Source organism: Lissotriton vulgaris, chromosome 7 (genome assembly GCF_964263255.1).
Source record: "Lissotriton vulgaris chromosome 7, aLisVul1.2, whole genome shotgun sequence".
NCBI classification, from domain to species: Eukaryota; Metazoa; Chordata; class Amphibia; order Caudata; family Salamandridae; genus Lissotriton; species Lissotriton vulgaris.
The window spans coordinates 1,692,900,599-1,692,926,579 of NC_141695.1; the positions used below are offsets into that span (position 1 = coordinate 1,692,900,599).

Genomic DNA, 25,981 nt, shown 5'->3' on the forward strand with positions numbered 1-25,981 from the left:
GGTATTTCTGTGGTCATTTTTCAAGTAATTGTTGATAGAGGTAAAGTTTGAGGGGCGACGGAATGCCGTCTTTTTGGGTCCTTCATAACTGATCTTAATATTTGTTTGTATAGAAACAATGTATGGATGTATTGTATTTGTATGTATTAAGGACAGTAGTGGCAAACTAGAGAACCTATGTTTAGAACTTGGGACTAGATGTGCAGAACTTTTTTATGGTTGCCAGTGGGCCGAATCGCAGAATCAGTCCATTTGCGAATGCAAAACTGCATTTTGTTATGTAAAAATGCATTTTGGTATGTAAAAATGGCAAATTGTGATTTGACAACTTATTAATGAATTGAAATTTGGTTAGCGATTTGGTATGTGGAAGGGGCGTGTTTAGGCCATCCCTTCCAATTACCAAATTGCAGAGGTATGCATTATTGTTTTGCGACCGAATTACAGTAATGTCATGGAATGTAAACAGACATTTGTAGAGCGCAGATATCACTCCGAGGAGCATCATGGCACTATGCGGATTCCTGAATAGAAAATGGGTAGCTGCAAGCGAGCAAAGAGTTAGATAAGAGTTCTGCAGAGTGCATTGGAGGATGAAAAGATCCAAGTTTTTAGGTCCTTCCTGAAGAGCGTTTCAGATTGGATCTGACGGAGCTCGTTGGGGAGTTGGTTCCATACTTTAGTCCTTATCACTGCAAATGATTTTCCTCCTTTCGAAACATATCTAAACGCTGGTGGTTTTAACAGGTTAGCGTTCGATGATCTGAGACTCCGGGAGGAAATGTAATGCGTGAATCTAGGCCGAAGGTAGTGTGGTCCTGAGGAGTGAAATATTCTGAAAGTGATGATTGGGATCTTAAACAGGACTCTTTTATGAATGGCGAGCCAGAGTAATGCAGATGACCTCCTGGGCCATTTGAGCACCAGACGTACTGCCGCGTGTTGGACCATTTGTAGTCTGCACAAAACTGACTTATTGGCCCCTGCATACAGGCTGTTGCAGTAATCCAATCCGGAGTTGATTAGGGCCACAGCAACTGCCTGTCTGGCTGAAATTCGAAGTAGATCGGAAAACGTTTCGAGAGATTTTATGATATGGAAACAGATTCCAGCTACTGCCAGTGATTGCTGTTTGAAGGATAATGTATCATCAAATTTGATTTCTAACCACTTTTACTGTGTTTGGAGGAGGGGGAGTGTTAGCTGGCCACCAAATGTCGGGGGGAGAAGGTGTTCCCTTGTCCTAGAGGTAGTATTTCCGTCTTTTCAGAGTTGCTCTTTAGGTAGTTGATATTTATCCCCTGAAAAGTGGCTGTAAGACATGAGCGGAAGTTTCCTTTCGCCTGTGTGGAGTTTTTGTCTAGGACCAGAATTAACTGCATATCGTCCGCATATGAGATGGTCCCTATGTTGAATGGCACCTAAGATAGCCGCTAATTGCTCATCCCACAGTCACAAAATGTTCTACCAACTACTAAAAGTTAGTGATAACCTTTCTCAAATGGGAAGGGGTCCACAATGGACTGCTTCCCCTTTGAGAATGTGAACAAAAATATTTTTAAGAGCTGACAGTGGTCCCACGGACCACTGCCTACTCTTACAAAATTAAACTCAAAAGTTTAATTTCCAATTTTTTGAACGCGTTCTGTTTTCCTTTAAGAAAAACGGACAGCTTTAAAAAAAAAAAGTTTGCTTTATTAAAAAGCAGTCACAGATATGGTAGCCTGTTGACCCCAGCATGCCACCATCCCTTTGATGGCTAAAATTCCTAATGGGTCGCAAGACCCCATCTACCTCAATAATATTCGTGAGGAAGGTCGATTTTGCGACTCACTAGGAATCACAATGTAATAGATGTACATTTTCTTACATTAGAAACTGTGATTTCTTAATTATGATTTGTTAAGCCCAGCAATTCGTAATTCAGATTTTTGTACACATGGCCCTTACTTCTATAATTGGCACTTTAACCACTAAACCACATCTCCTCCTAAGCAAAAAACTTACTTTCCCTGTTTCAACACCCCATTTTGTTCTAAGCAATAGCGCAGTCCCTTTTAGGACGACTAAAACAACTTTAGCAGAGTTGACTACTTACAATTCCTATAGAGAAACAATGAGAGAGACAGGGAAAGCGAGAAACACTCTCTTAGTCCCCAGTTAAGGATATACGACAATAGAAGAGAGGTTACATGTGTCTCAAAAGCCACAGGGACGGAGCCATGTAAACAAAATATTAGCCAGCCCGATTTGGGAGGATAGGAAAGCCCTCACACACCGACCTGGTCAGTGTCATGCTTCATCATAGGGCCCCACCTCGGAGGCCGAATGCCTCCTCGGTGTGCTTCGACGCCAGGAGACTGCGGAGCAGGTTTTGTGAAAAGGCTGACTGACTAAACTACTCTGAATTAACCAATTCATTACCTTTGGCTGTTAATTCAGACACATAAGACCAATTTTAACTGTGTTACAGGGATCTACCAATAAAATACCTTTTGAGATACCCTTTAGACACTTTTACTTTATCTTTTTTCACTGCACGCCTTTTCACAAAACCTGCTCCGCAGTCTCCTGGCGTCGAAGCACACCGAGGAGGCATTCGGCCTCCGAGGTGGGGCCCTATGATGAAGCATGACACTGACCAGGTCGGTGTGTGATGGCTTTCCTATCCTCCCAAATCGGGCTGGCTAATATTTTCTTTACATGGCTCCGTCCCTGTGGCTTTTGAGACACATGTAACCTCTCTTCTATTGTTGTATATACTTACAATTCCTCCCCTTCTGTCTCATCCAAACCTTTCTTACTACTAGGAAATCACAAACATCCTTCTCAAATTGTCACCTCTTTTTTAGCCATCCAACCCACCTAGCAAGCACACAGGACCACAACTTATCAAAAAGCTTACTACTTACCATTTACAAATCCTTTCCTATCATTCTATCCCTAGTCCAAGCTCCCCCTTTTCAAACCCATTCCTTTCATCTATCCCTACTCCAAAATCTAATAAACACGCATGAAATCAAGATCACAAACCTAACACAACCAATGCACAAGAAAAAAATATTTATTTTTTTACTAACTTACTAACTACTAATCTTGGGTTTCAGAGTCTTGGGTTCCGGAGCAACATGTTACTTGCCAAAAAAGGCGCCTAAATGCCTTGTCAGGGGTCATAAGCGCTGTATAAATACATTTACAATTACAATTTGAGAGGCTAGTGGTTGTACTAGAACATTTATGGATGGTGGGCTTTATTGACAAACATTGGTTCCTTTTGCAATGTAGGGATAATGCAGCATCCTTGCATGGCAACTTAGATGCATCCATTCATATTTTTAATAGCGATTCGAGGGTCATCACAGGGGTTGTGATTGGCTGTTAATGACAGACAGCACCAACAAGTTAAGTTAAAAGCTTATAAAGCATGGCAGCTACCCACTCTGGGTTTCGGCGCTATGTCGACAGGCAGGAATGCACACTGGCTCAACTGGCTCAGAACAAGAAAAATAATAAAACATTGACCTGGTGGAAAAGAATAATTATAATGAAAAAACTATTGTAACCAAACACACGAACCAACTTATTTGATATCATTTTCTACATTGAATAATAAATAAATAGATAGAAGAGATAGAAAAATGTCTGAGCGAGGCGACTCCTTCGGTGCTCTCCGCAATTGAAAAGGAGGAGTTAGATTCTGGATTCCGGTTAGAGGAACTGGTCACTGCTCTTGGCAGTCTTCCCTCGGGGAAGGCAGCAGGGCCGGACCAGATCCCAGTGGAATTCTTTAAAATATTCCAAACAGTGATCATAGGGGACATGTTTAATATCATGGTAATGGCACAAAAGGGTGAATCCGTCCCTGAGTCATGGAGAGCAGCCAACATCATCGTAATACCAAAGAAAGGTAAACCCATATCCGAACCAAACTCGTATCGCCCAATTACATTGATGAACGCCGACGTCAAGGTCTACTCAAAGATACTAGCTAAAAGATTAGCAGGGGTGGTTGAGGGTTTGGTTAGTCCCTCCCAGCATGGGTTTATCCCAGGAAAAGAAACAACACAGCACATCAGGCAGGCCATTACCATGTTTCATGTAGCAGGTACCCTTGGAGACCCCATGGCAGCGCTGTTTCTAGATGCAGAGAAGGCATTTGATAGGGTCTCCTGGGGATACCTATGGTCAGCCATGAGGTGGAACGGAATTGGGGAGGGCTTCATCAAGGCCATACAGACCCTGTATATCAACCCAATGGCTAATATTAGGGTCAATAGGGGATATTCGGCAGCAGTCAAGATCTGTAGAGGGACTAGGCAGGGCTGCCCGTCATCCACCCTCCTGTTTGCACTATACTTGGATCCCTATCTACACAGGCTGGAACAGAATCCACAGATTGCTCCGATAAATATAAACGGCTGTGTAATAAAAACTCTTGCGTATGCGGATGGCGTTGCAATTTTGACACCAAACCCCTCCATCGCCATTAGGGAGATTGAAGCAGAGGCGGAATGTTTCGGTCAAATCTCGGGATACAAACTGAACAAATCTAAGACACAGATTGTTGAAAATAGATATTCAGTGTGTAACGACGCAAGAGTAGTTGGTTCAGCCGTGTACTTGGGGGTGGCAATATCAGCAAATCTTGATATGGTGGTAGAGATAAATATGGATCCACTGATGACAAGAGTAAAAATGGATCTAATAAGGATGAACAACTTACACTTATCGTTGATGGGCTGCACCAACGTTATTAAGATGTTGATTCTCCCCAAATTACTTAAATTTTTCAGATCGATCTCTTTATTCTTTGAAAATAAATGGTTTAACACACTAGAGGCAATGTGCAACAGATTCATCTGGGCACATGGGAAGACGCGTAGGGCATATAGATACATCACGCTCCCAAGAGAAAGGGGGGGTGGGGAGCACCGGACTTCAGGTTATACTACATGGCAGCTGCCCTACAATATATGCAAGGGTTAATAGGAGGAACAGATCTGGATCAAAGAGTTAATAACCTGTCTACGAAAGTATATGCTACGGTGTTAGGGACAGATGCGGGAAACTGCTTCTTAAATTGTATCGATTTTGGCTACTTTAAAAGAACCAGGTTTAAGACACTTTCCGCTGCAGTCAAGATCTGGATTGCCTTCTTGAAAAGAAGTAAATTGGGGAAATACAATAGATATATTAGACTCTATAAAAACAGGTCATTTCCTCAAGCAATCTTCGCAGATGAAGTAATGTTAGAATGGGTAAATAACGGTATCGTCCAGATTGGGGACTTATTTGATGCAGAGGTGATGGTACAGTTCGCAGATCTAGGAACTAAGCATGGTATCGATAACAGAGGCTTTTTCAAGTATCTCCAGGTCAGGAGTTTTTTGAATAATAAAACAGGGGGGGTCAGTTGGAGCGAGTAGGAATGAGATACTGGAAAAAATCAGACTTTTGGGGGATCACACCATTAGGTCTTTTTATGCCTGTTTGGTTAAAGGGAAAACTGATGACTTAGGAAAAGTGGGTAATAAATGGGCGGAAAAACTTAACGTGGAAGTAGGGTGGTTTAAGAAATCACTGGACCTAGGCCGTACTATATTGTGTTCATCCTCCATGCAGTCACAACATTATAAAACTCTGTATTCACTTTATCATACCCCCGCTAAGATAGCTAAATGGGGCGGGACCATGGGTACAAACTGTCCCCGATGCAACGCTAACGAAGTTGATAGTATTCACATATTTGCTACCTGCCCTCAACTACATACGCTAGTCAGAGACATCAAGGGTTTTCTAGACAGATCATTGGGGATTCAAATCAAACTTAGCCCAGCTCGGATAATCTTAGGTCTGGGTATGGAAGGAGCTGACACACAGCAGGAATTTCTGTTCGTGGCAATGTCAGTATACAGATTGACCTTAGCAAGGGCATGGCTTGACAAAAGTCCACCGGCACTACAAACCTGGCTGGCTAATCTGCTGAATGCATATAATATGGAGAAGAATATCTATGCACGAAAAGGGAAAAGGGGAAGGACATTAGGCTTAAGAATATGGCAACCCATAAGTAGGTGGAAGGAAGGATTTGGGCCGCAGGTAGACCCAAGAAGGGCTTAATGTTCATTAGTGGTAAAGTAAGAAATATAAATAATGTCTGTGGAAATGCGTAATTAAATATTTGTATATCTTGTAATAGAGCTTATTTAGCTATGAAGCATGAAGTATTAATGCTGAACAATGTATAATGTATAAAGTGTGTGCAACATGGAAAATAATAAATATAATTAAAAAAAGAATAATAAATAAATAAATAAACCCAGTACTTGTATAGCGCACGAATCACCCCCGAAGGGGTATCTCGGTGCTGGGGTCCGTTGGGAAGATTAAGAGAGCTATTGCCCAGAGTCGCATGGTGCTGGGCAGACCCCTGCCGCCAGAGCCAGGGATTGAACCGTGATCCCCAGCATCCAGCGTCAGTCGCCCTGGCTGCGGTGCTAATGCATGCCCATTCTGATGGCCACAATTTGGACAGTTGAAATCCAGGCCTTGTCTCCTGCTGATGTCATACGTACCTTCCGTCCTGGTACCTCGGCATCCTGAAGAGTCGCAAGTCCCAGGGGGGCCCAGCTCACCGCGCTGTCCTTGAGGTCCAGGGGCGCCCGGAGGTCCTGGGAATCCTGAGGAGCCCTTGGGGCCCTGCTTACCTTCAACTTCTTCCCCAGGAGGACCTGTCATAAAGTGGAGGCAGAGAGAAGAGTGCACAAATTACAGGCAGTTTTGTGAGTGATTCACTGCATATAACCATCCTCACCCAGTCTGACCTAGAGGCAGTCAGGGGTTCACATTTACACTTGCACCCAGGCTCAGTCCTAAACCAAGGCACTCCAGCCAGTGACTCAGTCTCAGAGTCAACTAGGTCCGCATCTTGCCACATGCTGTGACATCATCAACTACACATGTGTATTCTAATACACTCTGTGACTCGCTAATTCACTCCTCTATCGGCCATTCAATAATTGAAACCCTCATTTGCACTATTACCAAATATAAATCACATATATTGTCTCGTGAAGTCACTACAACACAAACTCACTTTTGCGGTTTCATGATAAGATTCTCGCTATCACACAGTGTACAGTTAATACCTGTGCCAGTTAAGTAACCAGTCACCACAAAGGGATTATTCATTCAGCCCTTCATCCTTCTCACTCACTTTATGCCGGAATAAAACACTCAATATGCTCACCCATTCTATTTTCACACTCTCCTTCATACTGCACCATTCTCTATGCCCTATAAAATCACTCATGCTTGCACTTATCCACTCCCCTCCATAGATATATCTTGGATCACATCATGTATCACTCATTCAAATTTCAGTGCAAGTCATTCAGAAACTCGGACATCTGCGGTGCACACCATCACCTCAGCAGCCAATCAGCCACTGAGGCACTCACTCATCCAGTCACTCAATCACTCAGCTTCTCATCGACTCTGTCACTGACCAAATCTATCACATGCTCACTCACCATCCCTCGCATCCTCTTTTCAACGGTTTATTATCCACACTCATTGGTGGCACCTGCCTGGCACTCCACTTAGCTTCTCACTCAGTCACTCCTCTCTCACAATCGTGGGTATTCCCTCTCTCACCCACAGAGTGAGATACTCAGTCAGTAATGCACTTCAGCACCTCTCCTGATCCCTCACACTCCCAGTATTCAGTCAGTCTCTCGGGATGGGCATTAGAACTAGACTCCTGGTGATATATATATATATATATATATATATATATATATATATATATATACACACACAGCCACACACACTCACACACACACACACACACACCAGAAAGAGTGATTAACTGAAGGCCTGCACATGAAGTGCCCTCTTGAGGCTGCACTTACCTGCAATCCCGCCTGGGCCCTGAGTGCCCTCCACTCTCAGTCCGGGGATGCCCTTCTCACCCTTGTTGCCAGGTCTTCCTGTGGGGAGTAACACGAAAATAACTCCTAATTATAGCGTTTCAACTAGAACTTCTGCCGCTTCTATGCCCTATAAAAACAGATGCTACCTGTAAACAATTTAAGGAACTAAATGTATCAACCTCGGAAGCCGGAAGGTTGTTTTTCTTGTCGGATTCTCAAATCATGACCTCTAGAAGGGAGGGGCTCGAGGAAATTTCCCAGCAGCCTCCGCGCTGTTCACATGTAGAAATGTATGTTCCACCTCAGGGGCAGATACGGAGGGAGGAGATTGAGTGAGGAGAGAGTGGCAATGTCTGCAGCTTTATAGCTGATATAAACAATACTTCAAAGAGCATCCTATTTACGTCACTATCATCGCTCAGCTACTGGAAACCTGTGGCTGTTTGCTTTAGCGCCAACATTAGCGCCAACATGTCTTCCGTAAGCAAGCTTCTGCCCTCCACTCACCTCAACAGCTAGCTAACGTGACCACCAGAGAACGGTCGTATGTACCTCTTTCTCCTGGATATCCGCTCTTGCCAGGTGGGCCTGGTGTCCCATCGTCACCGACCTCGCCTCGGGCACCTGGCCGGCCTCGTAGCCCTGGGGTCCCTGGTGGTCCTGGAGTCAGGTCCTCTTTCCGGACTGGGACTGGCGGCTTGTTCCGTTCCTCCAGGAAGGCGTCCAGCTTCAAGAGGTGAGCTGAGGGGGAAGGGAAGGAGATGAATGATTAGACTTTGACATGATGACGTCAAATTCAAGGCAGCAGTTGAAGTGAGTTAGGGTAGACTAACAGACAGCTAAATAAGGAAATATATTGATAGGCCCGTCATCCTGAACTGTGACAGAGTATGGCAGCAGTGCTTAATTTGAGCCAGTGGTTGCCGGTGCTCAGCACCGGCACTTAATTGTCAACACTACACTTATGACTGTCTGCCACATGGTGGCACTACTCATCTAATTTAGAGATGAGCAGAACAAAGGTTGTTTAGGAATACATTATACATAAAAAATTACTAATACTTGCCTCCTCAGCAATTCCTTTAGCTTTGGGGACCTGGAATAATCTGAACTGTCTCACTTGCAGGCGTGAGTGATGGTTAGTGGTTGTTTTGGCAGTGATGGCAGGGGCGAAGGGTGGTGCAAGCTGCAGTGGCCTCCTGGTCAGGGCCCTGGCACTTATTATTTTACAAATTAACCACTTCCGAGGCAGTGTTTGTCACACATTAAGGTCATAGTAGGCCCAGAAAAATGTCAATTGCCTCGCTGACATCTACAAAATATGCAAATTTTAAGAGAGCAAAATTTCGGAGAATTTCACTTTGTGTGATTTTGCATAATATTCAAGCGTGGAACACTGGTTTGCACAGTAAATGCCTCACATAGAGATATTTTCTGTTCAAACGAGTCTCCTGCAGGCATCTGATGTGACTTTCGGACACGGCAAAGGCCATGGAATAATAAAAATGACAATGCTAGAGCCAGCGACGGGAGGAACTTAAGAGCATAATCCAATTTGACACCATACGGACCGGCCTGAACAGGAGTGAGGACTGGACTACCTTGCTCTAATCTGCAACCCTCAAATGAACTTGACCGCACTTGAATGAACATTTTGAATTGCCGACATGCCCTGGCTCCATTGTCTGGGCAGACATCAGAAACTGTTCGTTTACCACTGTCATATTTCCCCCAAAATGTGAATGTATGATCGGCTCTCCATGTTATGAACCATAAGTTGTTTATTGAAGGTCACGAATAGTTGTTCCTCACCTGCGCCGTATTTTAATGCACAAATTCTGTTTTTAAGATCCAATTCACCTCCATCATTCACCATTCTAAGATGGCCCCCACGGTTGCATGCTCATGCTCCACCCACTCCCATAGACACGTGACCTATGCTCGTGGTCACATGACTGCCGCTTCCAGGGCTTATCCACATGGTTGCGCTCTCTTCACTAGGCTTACCATTTGGCAAGACCGCATCGGCGTCCTCACGCCCCCTCACTGCCGTGGATCCTGACATTGTTCAAACACATCGGTAAGTCATATAATGTTCCGATTGTGGCTCCCCCACTTTCTCCTTCCCTTCACCCCGCTTCCCCAAACCTCGACCTTTCCTTCTACTAGCGTATTTCCATCAAACGAAGACCGCCAGCTGCCGTGAAGGATTTCCATAACAAGCAGCCTCTACTCCTTAACACGCTGCTTACCGATTATTTTCATGGTAGGTCCTTTGATACCGGCGCCCGCGTGAATTAATGCACGCAATTCCCGCCATCGCTAATGAGCGATCTAACTCCGTTTTTTCCTCTACAGCGCAAGCCTCTAACTTACTTCAGCCCAAGCGACCTCAATTGGTCTTGGCTCTATACGCTAATCTTAGCCCTGCTAACCGTCTCACCCGAGGTAAGCCCCACAGTGCCTTTAGTGATCCAAATGCTTGCTGGAATCCACCATACCTGCCCTTAGCTCTCACGCCCTCATATCCATGTCTCCAATTTTGACACCAGTCACAGCCTTGCATGAACAGATGCCCCTTACGTGGAAATGTTAGTATGGACTTAATAACTCGCAGCTTTTTTCCAATTCTCGTTCAGCACTCACGCGGTTCATGCCAAACGGATCGATTCACGCGTAGTTTTTTACAAAACACTTCTCCCATTTTTAACTCACCTGTGCACATGCACCTGAAGAGTTCACTGCGGTTCCGAGTACTGTAAATGTGTGCATATCCTTCAAAATGCTGACTACTCAGTCCTTGATTTCTGAAAAACTTTATTGTTCTTTTTCCTCCCTGTTCCTTCCACAAACAGGCGTAATATTATTCCCCAGGCAATTCAATTGTGTTTACAGTCCTGATGATGATCCTTAACGATTTGAGCAATGGATCGAAACGTCGACTCTTTTAAGTGGACATACATGTAACCATTGTGTATCAATTTGTATGCTCCACTCTGGAGAACACTGCTTACACTGATTTAAAAGTGTCCAGGTTGGTCTTTTTCCTTGCCTGTGAATATTTCCTCTTTAATTCTTGCTTCTATTCTCTGTTCCTCTCACTAGTATGGTACAGGATTGTGCCGCCCTACTATAAGCAATTACTTTTTGTATTCAATTTATTGTTTTGATTGTATCTAAATAAAAATCCTGGTCCGGCTGGACAGGTTAAATATATAGTCCCTATTGTGTTCTATATAAAAAATTGTTTATAACTCTAATTATGCCCCGGACCTTTGTTCACGTCAAATAAATGCTAGAGCCCGCAGCACAAAATTTTTCATTATAGACATAATTTCATGAGATTTTTACACACTAAAAGTCATGACCCTACCCTAACAATTCTGCCATTCCGGCTTTTCACTTTCAAATGCACTGTTCTATCAGAAAGTCTCCTGTTGGCAGTGCCTAATTTGTAAAAAAAAATAATAAGTGGCAGAGCCTTTGTCAGAAGGCCAATGCAGCTTGAAGTACCCATTGCCACTGCCTGCACTGCCTATGTCAGTACATACACAGCTATTAACCATCACATGGCTATAAGTGTGACGATTCGGACCATGGGTACTCGCAAACATTTTTCCAGGGCCCAATATGTTTGGTCTGTGATGTGACCAAAGGCCACATTGATGCCAACAGGGTGGTGGTTAGGGCAGGAGGGTTGGAGGGCAGTGTCTGTGGTATGATGGGTATAGGGGAAGCGGAGTGTGTATATATATATATATATATATATATATATATATATATATCACAGCTTTTCTGTTTCCACGTTGTGCATTTCATCACTATATATATAAATATATATATATATATATATATATATATATATATATATATATACTACTATTATAAAGTAAGAACTTTGAACCTTTGAGGCGGGTAAACTCGGGAACCACACACACAATACATCATTAGAATTGTCAGGGTCTGCAGAGTGACATAGGCTATATATACCCAAAAAATATACGTCCTATAAAAAATATACATTCATAAAAATGTAGTCCCTTGGAAGTAGCGCCGGCCCTGTGTGCTAACGACGTGAACGTACGTGCTGAAATCATGGGGGGTGGGGAGTGGCGGACAGGAGCGCAAGGAAGTCGAGGAGCAGCGGACAGGAGCGAGGAACTCAGGCTGAGGTAGGTGAAGTGAGGAGAGGATCATCCGTCCTAAAATCCTGCAGACAAGCGAGGGCTTACAGCAAAATAAGAAATACAAAAAACGTGGACAGGAGAGCGAGGCAGTCGAGGAGCAGCGGACAGGAGCGAGGAACTCAGGATGAGGTAGGTGAAGCGAGGGGAGGATCGTCCGTCCTAAAATCCTGCAGACAAGCGAGTGCTTTTAGCAAAATAAGAAATACCAAAAACGTCGAGTTTTTTTTTTAAGTATCTTGCTCTCCCGGAGAAAACCGATATGCCCAAAAACAAAAAAACACAAGCTTACACACAAGTACCGCATGCATAAAACCCGATGCTGTTTTAACAACAATGAGGCAGACATGAAGCTTTGCTAAACGTTTAATTTTACCTTACCGAACAGCAAAGTGTGTGTTCTTGAAGCAGAAAGAGACGCCGGAGACAGCTGCTCCCCTGTCCATGTGCAGGCAGGCTACCAGCAACTGGTCCCTGTCAATCACTACCAGCCTCTTGCATTCCTGATAAAGAATGTCCGCCCTAATGGTTCTAAAGACCGTCTTTCTCCTCACATCTTTAGCAAAAGAATGGGCCAGCAAATAGGCACATGAGAAGAAACTGGGTGGGCAAAGGCCCGTTGGTGACACCAGTGAAGTTGTGCCCCTTTTTTGCCAAAGCTTATACCTCCCCACTCAAATGGCAGTTTCGATTTCAGAGGCAGAGAAGACAAGAGTCCAAATCACAGCGTTCTAGCTTCAAACATAAGTAATCCTGGGCAAATTAATTCATAACTCAGTTGCAGTATCGTCATGTGTGCCAACATGGGAATACTTAGGCTGAGGTGAAAGGTTGGCATCTAGCGTGTATGTTAAAAAGTGGACACTTGATTCTAAACAAATACCCCATCCAGTGTGGGGAGGAGCGGTGAACTGTGTGCAGCTAATTAGGGGCCCTGAAGGTGGCGGGTGCGCAAAGGGGGACCCCCGGACAACCTCTGTTCGCCCTGTCTGGAGTCGTGCACACAGATTTGCATAACTGGCAGGTACAGCAGAATGAATACCATGCACCCTATGCCCGCAGTTACATCAAAGGGCTGAACAAGTGCCCCCCAAACCCTTTACAAATAAACAAGCACATGCGACTTCAAAGATGCATGTAGGTGCTCGAGGAACATCATGTGATTCTGCAGGGGAATTGTGAAGAGCTGGAGTATTGCTGTAGGTAAAATCAAATTTGCAGAATCCCCTGCAAAACAGCCTGCACCGACCTGTAGCAATATTGCTCTAGCCCCTATTATGCCATATTAGACAGAATAAAAGAGCCAAAAAGAATAGACAAGGCACACAGACAGCCTGCAATATCACAAGCAGGAACCCCGCTCCCAGATGTAGTGGCACAGTTTCACTTCTTTGTGGAAAAGGAAGATATAATTTCCAAAGCATGACAGGGAGGGCCGATATTGTTTAATAGGGGGAAGATAGTACTCTTTCAAGAACTCTCTCCCACCACAATCGCAAAACAAAAAGCTGTTAAGCCAATTACAGATTTTCTGACATTAAAAAACATCAAATACTGCTGGGGTGACCCGCTAAGAGTGACGTTCCAGTCGGAAGGCAGACAACAATCCTTCAGATGAAAGGAGCGAAATGAAGCCACAATACAGAAGATCTGTGTGATAAGCACATACTGAAACTGACAGACAGTGGGTAAGTAGTCTGAGTGTCTGTGTGTGTGTGTGTATGGGGGGATTGCGGTGAATGATGCCAGTGGGGAGTGCCTTTGGGGGGACAGGGCTCATAATCCCAATCTACACTAGATCGCCTCAGACTAAACTCAAGCGACTGAAGTAAGGGTGCAAGTGGAGAGTAATGTGTTGAGTCAAAACTAGAAGTAAGGAAATGGACTACTTGCGGAGTTGGTAAAAGTTTAATCCCTTTTGCTTTTCAAGGTGGAAATGTTCAAAATCTAGGGACATATTAGAGTTGGGTGGGTGGTACAGGAGTAGAAACCAGTCAAGTCAGAGAAGCAAGACAGGCCCACACATGACTCACAGGGGCACAGATAGATGGCCTGACATAGCGAACGGCAGCATACACTTGGTTGATGCCTAGGACACACCCACTAATAGCCACAACCAATAATGTCAAGGATTTCAAGAACCCTATCAAATGGATGAACACTGTATGGGAATTATATGACTTGGAGGCAGATATCTGTTTTCAACAGGAGGCACATCTCCATCAAGCAGACCTGCATAGAATACATCTTGCTGATTTCATGACACACCTTTGTGGAACAAAATACCAAGGCTAACCAAGCAGGGAGATGAGTAGCTGTAGATAGAGTGTGAGATAGACAGCACATCACTGTAGCAGCAATATATGCCCTAATCGTGGAAAGGAATAGTTTCTAAAACAGACAATCCATCCATACTAATATAATAAAGAGAGAGCCCAAACCTTTGAGGCGGGTAATCTCAGTAACCACAGCACCAATCGCAACACCCAATGCAGCGTTGGAAAGGGCAGTTGCAGCAGAAGGACATAGGCTATGCAGACGCCCACCAAATACATTTAGAAGGTAAAAGAACCGTGCCAGCAAAGTAGTCCCTTGTGGGCGTGCCTGCGTTGTGCTGTGGGCATGTGCTGGGGGCGTGACAAACGCTGGGGGCGTGTGGTACGTTATGCCCTTCATGCCATGTCTCATATCGTGTGCTGTGGGCGTGCGCTGGGGGCGCAGCATTACGATAACGTGTGGTACGTTCCGCCCTTCATGCCATGTCTCATATTCTGTGCTGTGGGCATGTGCGGGGCGCGGCATTACAAGAAAAAAAGAAGCGAGCTTACATTCCAGCTCCGGGTGTGCTTGCCCCGCGCTCCCACTGCCGTGCACCTGCTTTACTGTATGTAGGTCAGGCATGGCACTATTCCCAAGGGCTGGAAGGAGCGCAAACAGGGGCCATTGTGCAGGAAATCTAATCTTGCCTTATTGTCCGGTGACGCCTGATGCGCACACTGGAGATTTACCACTTCTGTTGCGCACAGGCCTCGCGCGATGCACAACCGGAAACAAGGCCTGCCTCCACGGAAATAGCAAGAAAAGGCCTATCCCTCCCCAGTAAGTACATTGCTGGCACGGCGGGCCACATCTCCAGCAACATACTCATATTGTTTCACCACCCATTTGAAAAATGCACAGGTCTCTCTCATTGATGGCCAGCACCGAGATACACTTTTAGACACACCTCCCGCCAGAAGTTCTATGGAGGGCGCTCACATATTAGGATTTAGGCATTTGTTATGGTAATTTTTATTGGGCAATATTTCGTGTTCTGGGGGCGTGGCCAATGGGCGCGACAATCGGCCGGCAGCAATTCATACCCGGAAAACTTCGGGACGGGCTGCTAGTATATATATATATCAACTGAAAAAACCATAAGTTTCAGGCACGTTATAGTTAGGAATTAGCATTTAAAAAACCTTAGAAATTCACGAAAAAACATAGGTTTCAGGGGTGTTATAGTTAGTTGAACATTTGACTCATATAAAACCAGAGAAATTCGCCTCTTTTAGTTAGTTGAGCTCACTATAACTCACACGCCCGCAATGCACTGCTGATGATGTCAGTGACATCGCTGATGACATCACTGATGACATCTCAAATGACATCACTGATGACATCACTCATGACATCATCCATGTGACAATCTAATGCACATACTGTTGCTCTAATAAAAAAACTTTGATACACCCATTCTAAAATGCTGACTACTATTTTTGAAACCATACACAGAAGAATGCCATATACTACATAGCACTCACTATCTCCTAAGTCTACACACATATCCAGTCACTTATACATGTAGTTACTCATCGAAACAGGACTATAATATGCACTCATACATCTATACATGCAGTCATACTCTGCCACTCATCCATAGAGTTACTCACACACCTAGTCAGTAATGCAAAGAATCAATCACATACCTGTTTAATCATGTATACAGTTATACACACCAACTTCGTTATTTTTAGACATACCACATCACTTATTTATACAGATACCAACACATATTTACTGTCTTATACAATCACTGATAGAAGCAGACACTTATTTATACACCCACTCTTCAAATAACGTAGTCTCACGTATACTCTTTTATATACTCCAACACTCACATATAGTGGCTTAAAACACATGTAGTTAGTCACAGATATACCACTGAGACATTTATTCACTCACCAACACACCCATAGACACACTAACTCACCCATACAGCCCTTTCCAGATGCACTTTTTAATCCATACAACCACTGAATCACCCACTCAGACATCTATGCACAGACTCATACACCCACCCACCAACACAGACACCCAGGGACCCATACAGAACCTCAGACAACAACTCAATAACCCATATAGACACTCATGTAGCTATTCAGCAACCCATGCAGTTGCTTACACACCAATGGAGAGTCTAATACAGACTTTCACACAGTTTAGTCACTAACCCATGCATTCAGTAAGACATGTTCAATCACTCACTTATACAGTCAGTCATGCACCTACAAAATAATTCCTTTAGGCACTTGTAAATGCATTTATTCTTCAATACACCTTGGCATATATATATATATATATATATATATATCTCATCAGTGATGTCATGAGTGATGTCACTGACCATGTCATGAGTGGTGTAATATGTGACGTCATCAGCAGTGCATTGCAGGCGCGCTTGTTATAGTGAGTCCAACTAACTATAACGTTGGAATTTGAATGGTTTTATGTCAGTAAAATTTCCAGCTAACTATAACTGGTGTGAAACCTATGGTTTTTTCATGGAATTTAATAGGTTTTTTAAATGCTAATTCCTAACTATAACTGGTGTGAAACCTATGGATTTTTCAGTGAATTTAATAGGTTTTTTAAATGCTATGGTTTTTTCAGTGAATTTCAAAGGTTTTTTAATAGCAAATTTCTATAGCTATGAAATGTAATTTTTTTATAATGAATCCTATAATGTATATTTAGGTAATACTATTTTTTTTAATGTATTTTGTTCATGTTTTTTTTTTTTTAGCCTGGAGCGCTCCCGGTGCGCGTACCGGGGAGCGCACCGGAAAGCGCAGTTATCCGACCCGCCCCGGTGCGCGTACCGGGGAGCTTCCCGTTAGCGCTATTGCCGCGAACGAAAACATCATTGTGACGTATCACGTAGCCGCGTCCGCGTGATACGCACGGCGTAAGCGCACCCGGAAGCACCCACGCGCATACGTAAGCGCTACGTAAGCGCCCCGGGGCGCGTAGCGTAAGCGCGTCGGGTCATGTGACCTGAAAATAACACTTTTCATTGGTTCATAACAGCTTTGGTTTCCAAATGATGAAAGCCCGGGTCATGTGACCTGAAAATAACACTTTTCATTGGTTCAGGACAGTTTTGTTTTCCAAATGATGAAAGCCACCACCTTTTTTCCTCATTCTCACTTTATTCTTTGAGTGAGGAAGACCTGCTTCTATTGTTAGAGAAATGGCTACAGTAGCAGCAGCAGCTGGAGCATCTGCACCACCACCACCACCACCACAAGGACCACCACAACAACACATTGGTGGTCAAGAAGAAGAGGAGGAGGAGGAGGAGGAGAGAAGGCAGGGAAGGCATTTCCTGCCTGAAGACAAAGCCCCATATAAACCTAAGGAGCACTTTATATGGGAGTTTTTTGAAATCCCAAAGGGTTTCAAGAAGGTAAACGCTGCAAAGGTGACCTGTCTCATCTGTAACGCAGTACTATCCAGGGGGAACCCTTCCAAAAAATATTCATTTGGGAATCACACAATGATTCGGCACATGCAACGATTGCACCCCAATAACTATTCTGCAGCAGAGGTGAGAGAACTGTGCAGAAACCTTCCACAATCGTCTGACAGCACCTCAACAACCAAAGAACCCACTCCATCGGGTCCAGAGGCAAGGCAGATGGTTCCAAACATTCAAACTAAGTTTGGTGGATACAAAATTGTTTGCATATATTGTGGCAAAACAATTACTTATTGTGAGAAGAGTATTACCCTCATCAGCGTTGCTGGTGATAACCACAAGTGCCCGAAGAAACCCTAATTTTTTTCAGATTTTTTTTGCTCCAGTTGAGCCGTGTACAATTCCCTGTTTTTTGTTTGTCCCCATAAAAATTCCCAAAAAAATATAAAATTGTTCAAAAAAGCAAAAAAAAGTACAAAATGTTCCAAAAAACAATAAAAAAATATAAAAGAACAAAAAGAATAAAAAAACTGTTCTTTTTAGAACTACCTCCAATTTATAAAAAAATGCTACATTTTAAAAAAAATCTGTCATTCTTTTTTCCCCATGGTACGCTACCCGGTGCGCGTACCGGGCGCTCCCCCCGCGCAAATCGGAAAAAAAAAAAATTGCCCCGCGGGGCCCTTTTATGGCCCCCACATCAAACCTAGGGGGTCAGGGGGGGTCTACTCTGTCCCCTTATGGTCATTTCCCCCTTTGTTTTTGCCACCTCTTGTGTCTCGATCCTACCGAGACACAAGATGGCGGCCGCTCCGGACTGTTTGGAATGTTGACAGACACCCGAGAGCCAATCAGCTTTCCGCGCGCAAGTCGCGTAGCACGCCCGGTGCGCTCCCCGGTGCGCGTACCGGGGCGCGCTTATAGATATATATATTTTTTTAACCTAAATTTCTCAAAATCCACTGGAGCACATATCCTGAGACATAGCAAAGGCACATCGGGCTACCAGTCCCTACAATTTTGCCAAGTTTGGTGGAAATCCATTCAGCCGTTCGGGCTAAAAGTGAGGTTGACCGCCCTATGGAAATTAACATGGGGAAAACACGTTTTGGGACCCCCATTTTATCTCGGCCCCCGCTTGACGAATCCCCCCCAAAATTTCAGGGAAGGAGCGGAGCGTAGATGAGCAAATTTGAGGTAATTTTCAGGCAGATTCCTCAACCGGCGCCAAAGTTATTCCCAATAGAATGTTGCGATTTCCCTATTCAAAATAATCCTAACTATAACTACCTACTGGCGACCGCCAGTAGGTAATATATATATATATATATATATATATATATATATATATAATGTATGGTTCTGGATTACTTTTGGTACTTTACGCTAATTGTACATATTAATGTATATACCTTTATGTACTGACCATGTGCTTACTATGCTGGGTGGGTTGGTCTAGATGACCATGAAAATGGTAGAGGGTACTTACACTGTTCACGTTATTTAAGCAAGGTCTAGACCTGGGGACTCTATGGTCCAGTGGAAGGCAGGAGCCGAAACGCGTAGACCGTCCATTTGATGCACGTTACTTTTTGCACTGGTGTGTAAATAAAGAACGCTGAAAACCATCTGTTGCTGTGCCGTGTCTTTGGTCTACTTAACGTAGGAAGAAGAAGCTGTGGCAATAATTGGCGCGTGAGCTGGAACGCGCAACACAGGCACTCCAAGGCGAGGTGAAGCGGCCGTGACTGATCGGGAGATCGGAATCCAGCTGATTGCAATTTGGAAGAAAACGACCGACGCCTCTGCTGCAGAGCCAGGCGGCTCGTGAAGATCCACTGCGGGGAGATCAGCAGCGGAAGAAACGCTAACGGAACAGTACGGAGGCGACCGGAGCTGGGGTGAGTGAATCGATGTGGAGTTTGTCAAGTTTGCCTAACTGTGTAGCGCAGCGGAGGCTGTGTTCGGGTGGGGTGAGAGGCAATCGCCCTTCGGCTCAACGAGCTCCGGCGAAGGAAGCCCTGGTGTAGCGTGTAAGTTTGACGTGTGAAACAAACTTTACGGAACGAACCTGAGAATACACGCAATATCACTCACCAGTTTCAAAACGTACAGCCTGGCAGCAAATCCCGAGTGAATGGGAAACATTAGCGATTTACCCTGAAAGGAAACTGAGGCACCACGTCATCGGTGAGATCGACGAGATCAGATAATCCTTAAAGGGACAGTGCAGCATTTTTGGATTAACTGTGTGAGCACAGGGTGCTTCACAGGGAGCAACAGACGCGTGTATTTGGGTCCAGCATACCTTAGGACTAAGGGAGCTGGTTATCCCAATTTAACTACGAACACTCAACACACCGAGTAAATTGCAACTGTGTATCAAGAAGAAGATAAATAGTAACCCAACCCAGCATAGCTAAACATGGCAGATAAAACAAGAAATCGCCAGCTAAGGGCGAGTGAGCTTCTGAACGATGACAATCCACCAACAGCACTCTCTGACGCTAAAAAAGATGGGGGAGAGAAAATTAAGGAGAGAACATTTGCCAATATTGTACGAGAACTACAAAATCAGCGAATCCAGGAAGTCAATAAATGGTGGGAGAAAACATCATTGGAAAAATATATTGAGTTCAAAAGAGTCCCTCGAGGCTTGAGGATCCTAATAATGCCAACCTTGAATGACCTGGACGCTGACTTAATAAAATTATGGCAAACTGACACAAACGAATGCTCCTATAAACTAATGAGGACCCTAATCATTCATGCGGAGAGAAAACTTGAAAACATTTTGAGCACGATAGTGGCTCTGGAATCAGAACTCGCAGACATTCCAACATCTGAAGAGAGTAAAGAAGCATTGGAAAACATGGAAAAGAAGGTAGCTAAGCATGAGATGGAGGTAGAGAAAAGGAAGGCCAATAAGTTTACAAGAGATAGGTTGGATTATATGAATGGCCGAATTTACACCTTCGCAAGAAAATATGATACCTTAAGGAGCCATGTTGCCATGGATAAAAACATGGATAGAACCACTGATCCCACAGAAGAAATAGATAGTTCTGAAGTGAGCTCGGTCGAAGGAGAATCGAATACAACCCCATTGGATTTTCAGGGGGAGATCAAGATAGCGCACATGGTCACGCGACAAAGAGGAAGAGGCAGATCCAATGCTTGGGGAAGGGAACAACGTCCACCAAAGAAACCCCCGACAAACCAAAAACCAGAAGGTGTGGAAAAAGAAGTAAAAGCAAAGCGAGGCAAAGGAAAGCCAAAATAATAACAAAGAAAAAAATGTCCGTGCCCAACATAGTGGTAAATCTATCGAACAAACATCTTTCGGACACTCATTTAAAACTTTTGAACAAAGGTCTCTCCTTTTGCCCGACAAAGACTATGAATGTACCCAACGCACGCATTGACTTGTATAAATTCTGCAGGAAGGTGAAACTCAAAAAACACTTTGCTGAAAGAAATCAGAATAACAAAAAGACATGTGCCTCTAAAATGAATAGGATATCAACTGTCACACAGAAGGACCTATTTGCCATGATAACTCTATCATCAATCAAGGAGACCCCCTCTATTAGCCAAGAGGATAACACAATCACCTCAGAAATGGAAATGAACTTTTGTGGAAGCATTGGTCTACCCACTAACATAGGTGGAAACAGTGGATTAAAAAGGAACTCAAAATTCTGCCCACAACTTCCACCAGGCAACAAAGTGGACCTATTTCAAGAACTTATGGTCGAGGAAATAATGAAAATTTCGGATAAATCAACAGAGAATGGACGAACTAGAAGACAAAATCTTTCTTTGGAAGAACAAAAGGCAATGATAGACTTAAAGAATGATGCGTCCATAATTATAAAATCCTCAGATAAAGGGGGTAACCTCGTTATCCAAAATGTCACAGACTACATTGAGGAAGCAAATAGACAACTTCTTATCCAGGAACATTATGAAAAACTGACCATGAACCCAATGGGAGAATGGACCAACGAATACCACTCTATGTTGCTAACCTGGAAAGATAGGGGTCTATTAGATTTTGATGAATACAACTACCTGAAAACGAACAACCCGATCATGGCAACCATATATTTCCTACCAAAAATCCATAAGTCACTAGACTGTCCACCAGGGAGACCCATTGTGAGTTCAATAGGGTCCCTCTTAGAATCCACCTCAAGATTCATAGACATTTTCTTGATGAACTATGTGACCAATCTACCATCTTTTCTAAGGGATACAATGGATTTTTTGCAGAGAATATCCACATGTGAATGGAAATCAACTTATCAAATGGCAACAATTGATGTCACATCACTATACACCTCAATACGCCATGAGGATGGCATTGAGGCTGTGAAAGAAGCCCTTAAGGCACGATCTGTAAATTTTCTAGAACATTCAAATATGTTACTGGACATGCTCCGATACTGCTTGACCCACAATGCCTTCCTGTTCCTGGGGGAGACATATCTCCAGAAACAGGGGACAGCAATGGGGACATCATTTGCACCCACATATGCGAATCTTTTGATGGGTGCATGGGAGAGTGATGTGATAAAGAAAGACCAAGAGGATCCTGATGGACCAAAAATCAAACTTTGGTGTCGTTTCATTGACGACTTGTTCGTCATTTGGGACGGAAATGAAAATTCATTGGAAGCCTTCATTGAATCCTTGAACTACAATCGATACAGTCTAAAATTCACATCTACAACTAGTTCACATTCTTTGATATTCCTAGATGTGGAAATTTTTGTCAAAAACAACAAACTTTGTTCAAAAATCCACAGAAAGCCAACAGCATGCAACAGCATTCTACATGCTAACAGTGGGCACCCCATAAGATTGAAATGGAGTATCCCCTATGGCCAGATGCTAAGGGCAAAAAGAAACTGCTCTGAGGAAGATGACCTGACTGAGGAAATAGAAAGAATGAGCACTAGATTCCTTGAAAGAGGATACCCAATGGAAGTGATCTCCACTGCAAAAAATCGGATGCATTTGAAAGGGAGAGAGGAGTTATTAACCAAAAAATAAGAAATCCAAGAGAGATCAAGAGCAAGAACCAGATCAGGGCAACGAAACAACCAGACTAATAGTGGACTACGACAACCAAAGTACACAAATGAGAAAAGCCTACAAAAAACACTGGCAAGTCCTCCGTCTGGATAACACCTTGAGTGAGAGCCTGACAAGAAATCCCAGCATAACATATCGGAAAACCTCCTCTTTAAGAGACATATTAACACAAAGTCATCTAGTACTGCGTGAGGAGAAAAAACAGACATGGCTAACAACACCTGGCTTCTGGAAATGCCACAAGTGCAAGGCCTGTGAGCATGGGATAAACATCAAATACTACCTACTACAGAATGGCAGAAAAGAAACCATATATGACCATATCACCTGTGACTCCAAATGTGTGGTCTATAGGCTCCAATGCCCTTGTGGCAAGTACTACATTGGGAGCACTATAAACAAACTAAAGTTGAGAATATTACAACACCTAAGGGCGATAAAGAACAAGGACCCATGCTACCCAATGGCCACACATTTTGCCCAATATCATCAAAGTGATCCCACTCTTCTGAAATATTCAGGAATAAAGTTGTGCAAACTCCCGGAACGGGGTGGAGACCAATTGCAACAATTGAGACGTTTGGAATCAAGAATGATACTGAACATGGGAACCGAAGCACCATTTGGTCATAACTTGGATGCCGAACTGTATGTACATTTGTGATTTGACATAGAGACAATTAAGAACATTATGATACTGTAATTTCAATGTGTGGAATTCTAAGGAACTCTGAAAATACCTTTTTTTGAAGCTGGAGTATGTACATGTTTTAAATATGATGGAATCAGAACCGATTAGTCACCCAGATCCAAAATTTCAAATAGAAGATAGAAAATGTGGGGGAAGATGACTTAGAAAAACTGCGAAAGAATAGGATGATAGGATGAAATAAGTTAAAACGTAGTACTTTACATGTATCATGCTTTGCTGCACAGAGAGGCATATGTCGGAGTAGTGTATATAATTATAAATAATAGATTGTGTTATACCTGACTTATGACGTTATGCATTATTGAGACTCACTCCTATGAATGGTTTATACTTTATTAATTAGATAAACTGCAGCAATTTTGGAACTTTGAAACTTTGATTTTCTCCTAAACCTTTGGATTTTGATTGATATATAATTTTAGGTCATCCTCTACTGGAAATTTAATCTTGTCCTCTGTTTGAGTACTTTACGTGGAAAGGTATAATGCAATACCATAATATTATACATGGGGATCTGACTGTGAATATTTCATGTAAATATTTTATTTAGAATTTTCGGCTCTGTATTACCAATGGTACTTCACATCAATTTTGACATCGATATGTAAAACGGAACATAACTTGGTGTAAATACTTCATTTAAATGTATGGTTCTGGATTACTTTTGGTACTTTACGCTAATTGTACATAATAATGTATATACCTTTAAACATGTACTGACCATGTGCTTACTATGCTGGGTGGGTTGGTCTAGATGACCATGAAAATGGTAGAGGGTACTTACACTGTTCACGTTATTTAAGCAAGGTCTAGACCTGGGGACTCTATGGTCCAGTGGAAGGCAGGAGCCGAAACGCGTAGACCGTCCATTTGATGCACGTTACTTTTTGCACTGGTGTGTAAATAAAGAACGCTGAAAACCATCTGTTGCTGTGCCGTGTCTTTGGTCTACTTAACGTAGGAAGAAGAAGCTGTGGCAATGTATATATATATATATATATATATATATATATATATATATATATATATATATATATGTCATCCAAACCTCCGTTTCAGAAATACAAAAAAAGGCGCTGACTCCGTGGGATTCTCGTCCAAGAGGAATTTTATTCACCCAACGATGATGGCTTACGCGTTTCGGCGGGATAACCGCCTTGGTCACAACAACTTCGAAGTGGAAGCTACAAGTATATATACACATATAGGTTTGTCGGAGCCTACCGATGACGTACATCAGTTGCTATGGTTACCCTCCCCATTAGCATAGACATGGAAGAGGTGAGTTGCATTTGGTTGACAGAAACGTTCACATTACGAGTAGTTTTACCTGTTATCATTAAGTACATTACGAGCTGCAATACATGATTTATATCAGAATGAATTCATTCTATTTCAAAGCTTAGCAGTTCGTAAATGCTCATACTCCGTAATTGTTACCATTACTTTATATTTTCTCTAACGCATCTGTCGTCAGATACCAATGCAACCACAGTACATATGTACGCGACCATTCAAAAAAGTGCTAAAAAAAGAATATATGCTTGTGAACAGTGAAAAATAACTTAAACAAAATACATGGTGAAGTCTAAAACCAACGTAATTTCTCACAGTAATGGATACAATATAACCTGCATTGTACAACATTTGTAGCAATTTCAATAGTCCTTTAGCAATTATTATAACATCATTTCTACATAAGGTATTATGCCCCAGTTGGCTTTTGGACAATTTTGGACTATTCTTGTGCTCTCATATGTGCATGAGTGTGATTTTAACCTCCAATATCTCTCTGATATCGGATAATTCAGTACTGTGATCTGTAAATTACTTTATATAAATTTTTTTACAAAATTTAAATTACCCTGGGTGCTCCAAATAACGAATTAGCTCGCTGTGAAAAATTAATTTTAATCAAAAGTATTAATACTGCAATGTTTTACCAGAATCCTTACCACGAAGTCTCAGAGGAGTGGGATACGTGATTTGCAAAGAGCAAATTTGTGGTAACATTACAGATAGAATTACAGATGCAGGGCTAGTCTTTTGTATATTGGGTTACAAGTGCACGCTTAGCGCTTCGTCAGAGTTTAAGCCGTTGGGAGTCTTGGTGTTGAGAAGAATAATATATCTCGACTCCAATCTCCTAAGTGCTAGGAGTCTGTTTCCTCCTCTTATATTCTTACTAATACTATCGATAACAAAGTATTGCAGGTCTTCTATTCTCCCTCCATGAAAAGCGTTTATATGCTGTGCCACTGGGTAACTTTGATCGTCATTGGCTACAGCTCTTAAATGCTGCAAGATCCTT

General features: G+C 43.0%; 1 protein-coding gene across 2 annotated transcripts in view; it reads right to left on the minus strand.

Moving 5' to 3' along the window:
- COL20A1 (collagen type XX alpha 1 chain) overlaps positions 1 to 25,981 on the minus strand; it is a 491,294-nt gene that overhangs the window by 15,022 nt on the left and 450,291 nt on the right. For both annotated transcript variants that reach the window (XM_086932816.1, XM_086932817.1), the window contains exons 39-41: positions 8,487 to 8,675; positions 7,914 to 7,991; positions 6,576 to 6,731 (exon numbers count right to left, since the gene is read on the minus strand). In XM_086932816.1, the coding sequence (XP_086788942.1) occupies positions 6,576 to 6,731; positions 7,914 to 7,991; positions 8,487 to 8,675 (423 nt within the window). The remainder of the gene's footprint in view (positions 1 to 6,575; positions 6,732 to 7,913; positions 7,992 to 8,486; positions 8,676 to 25,981) is intronic.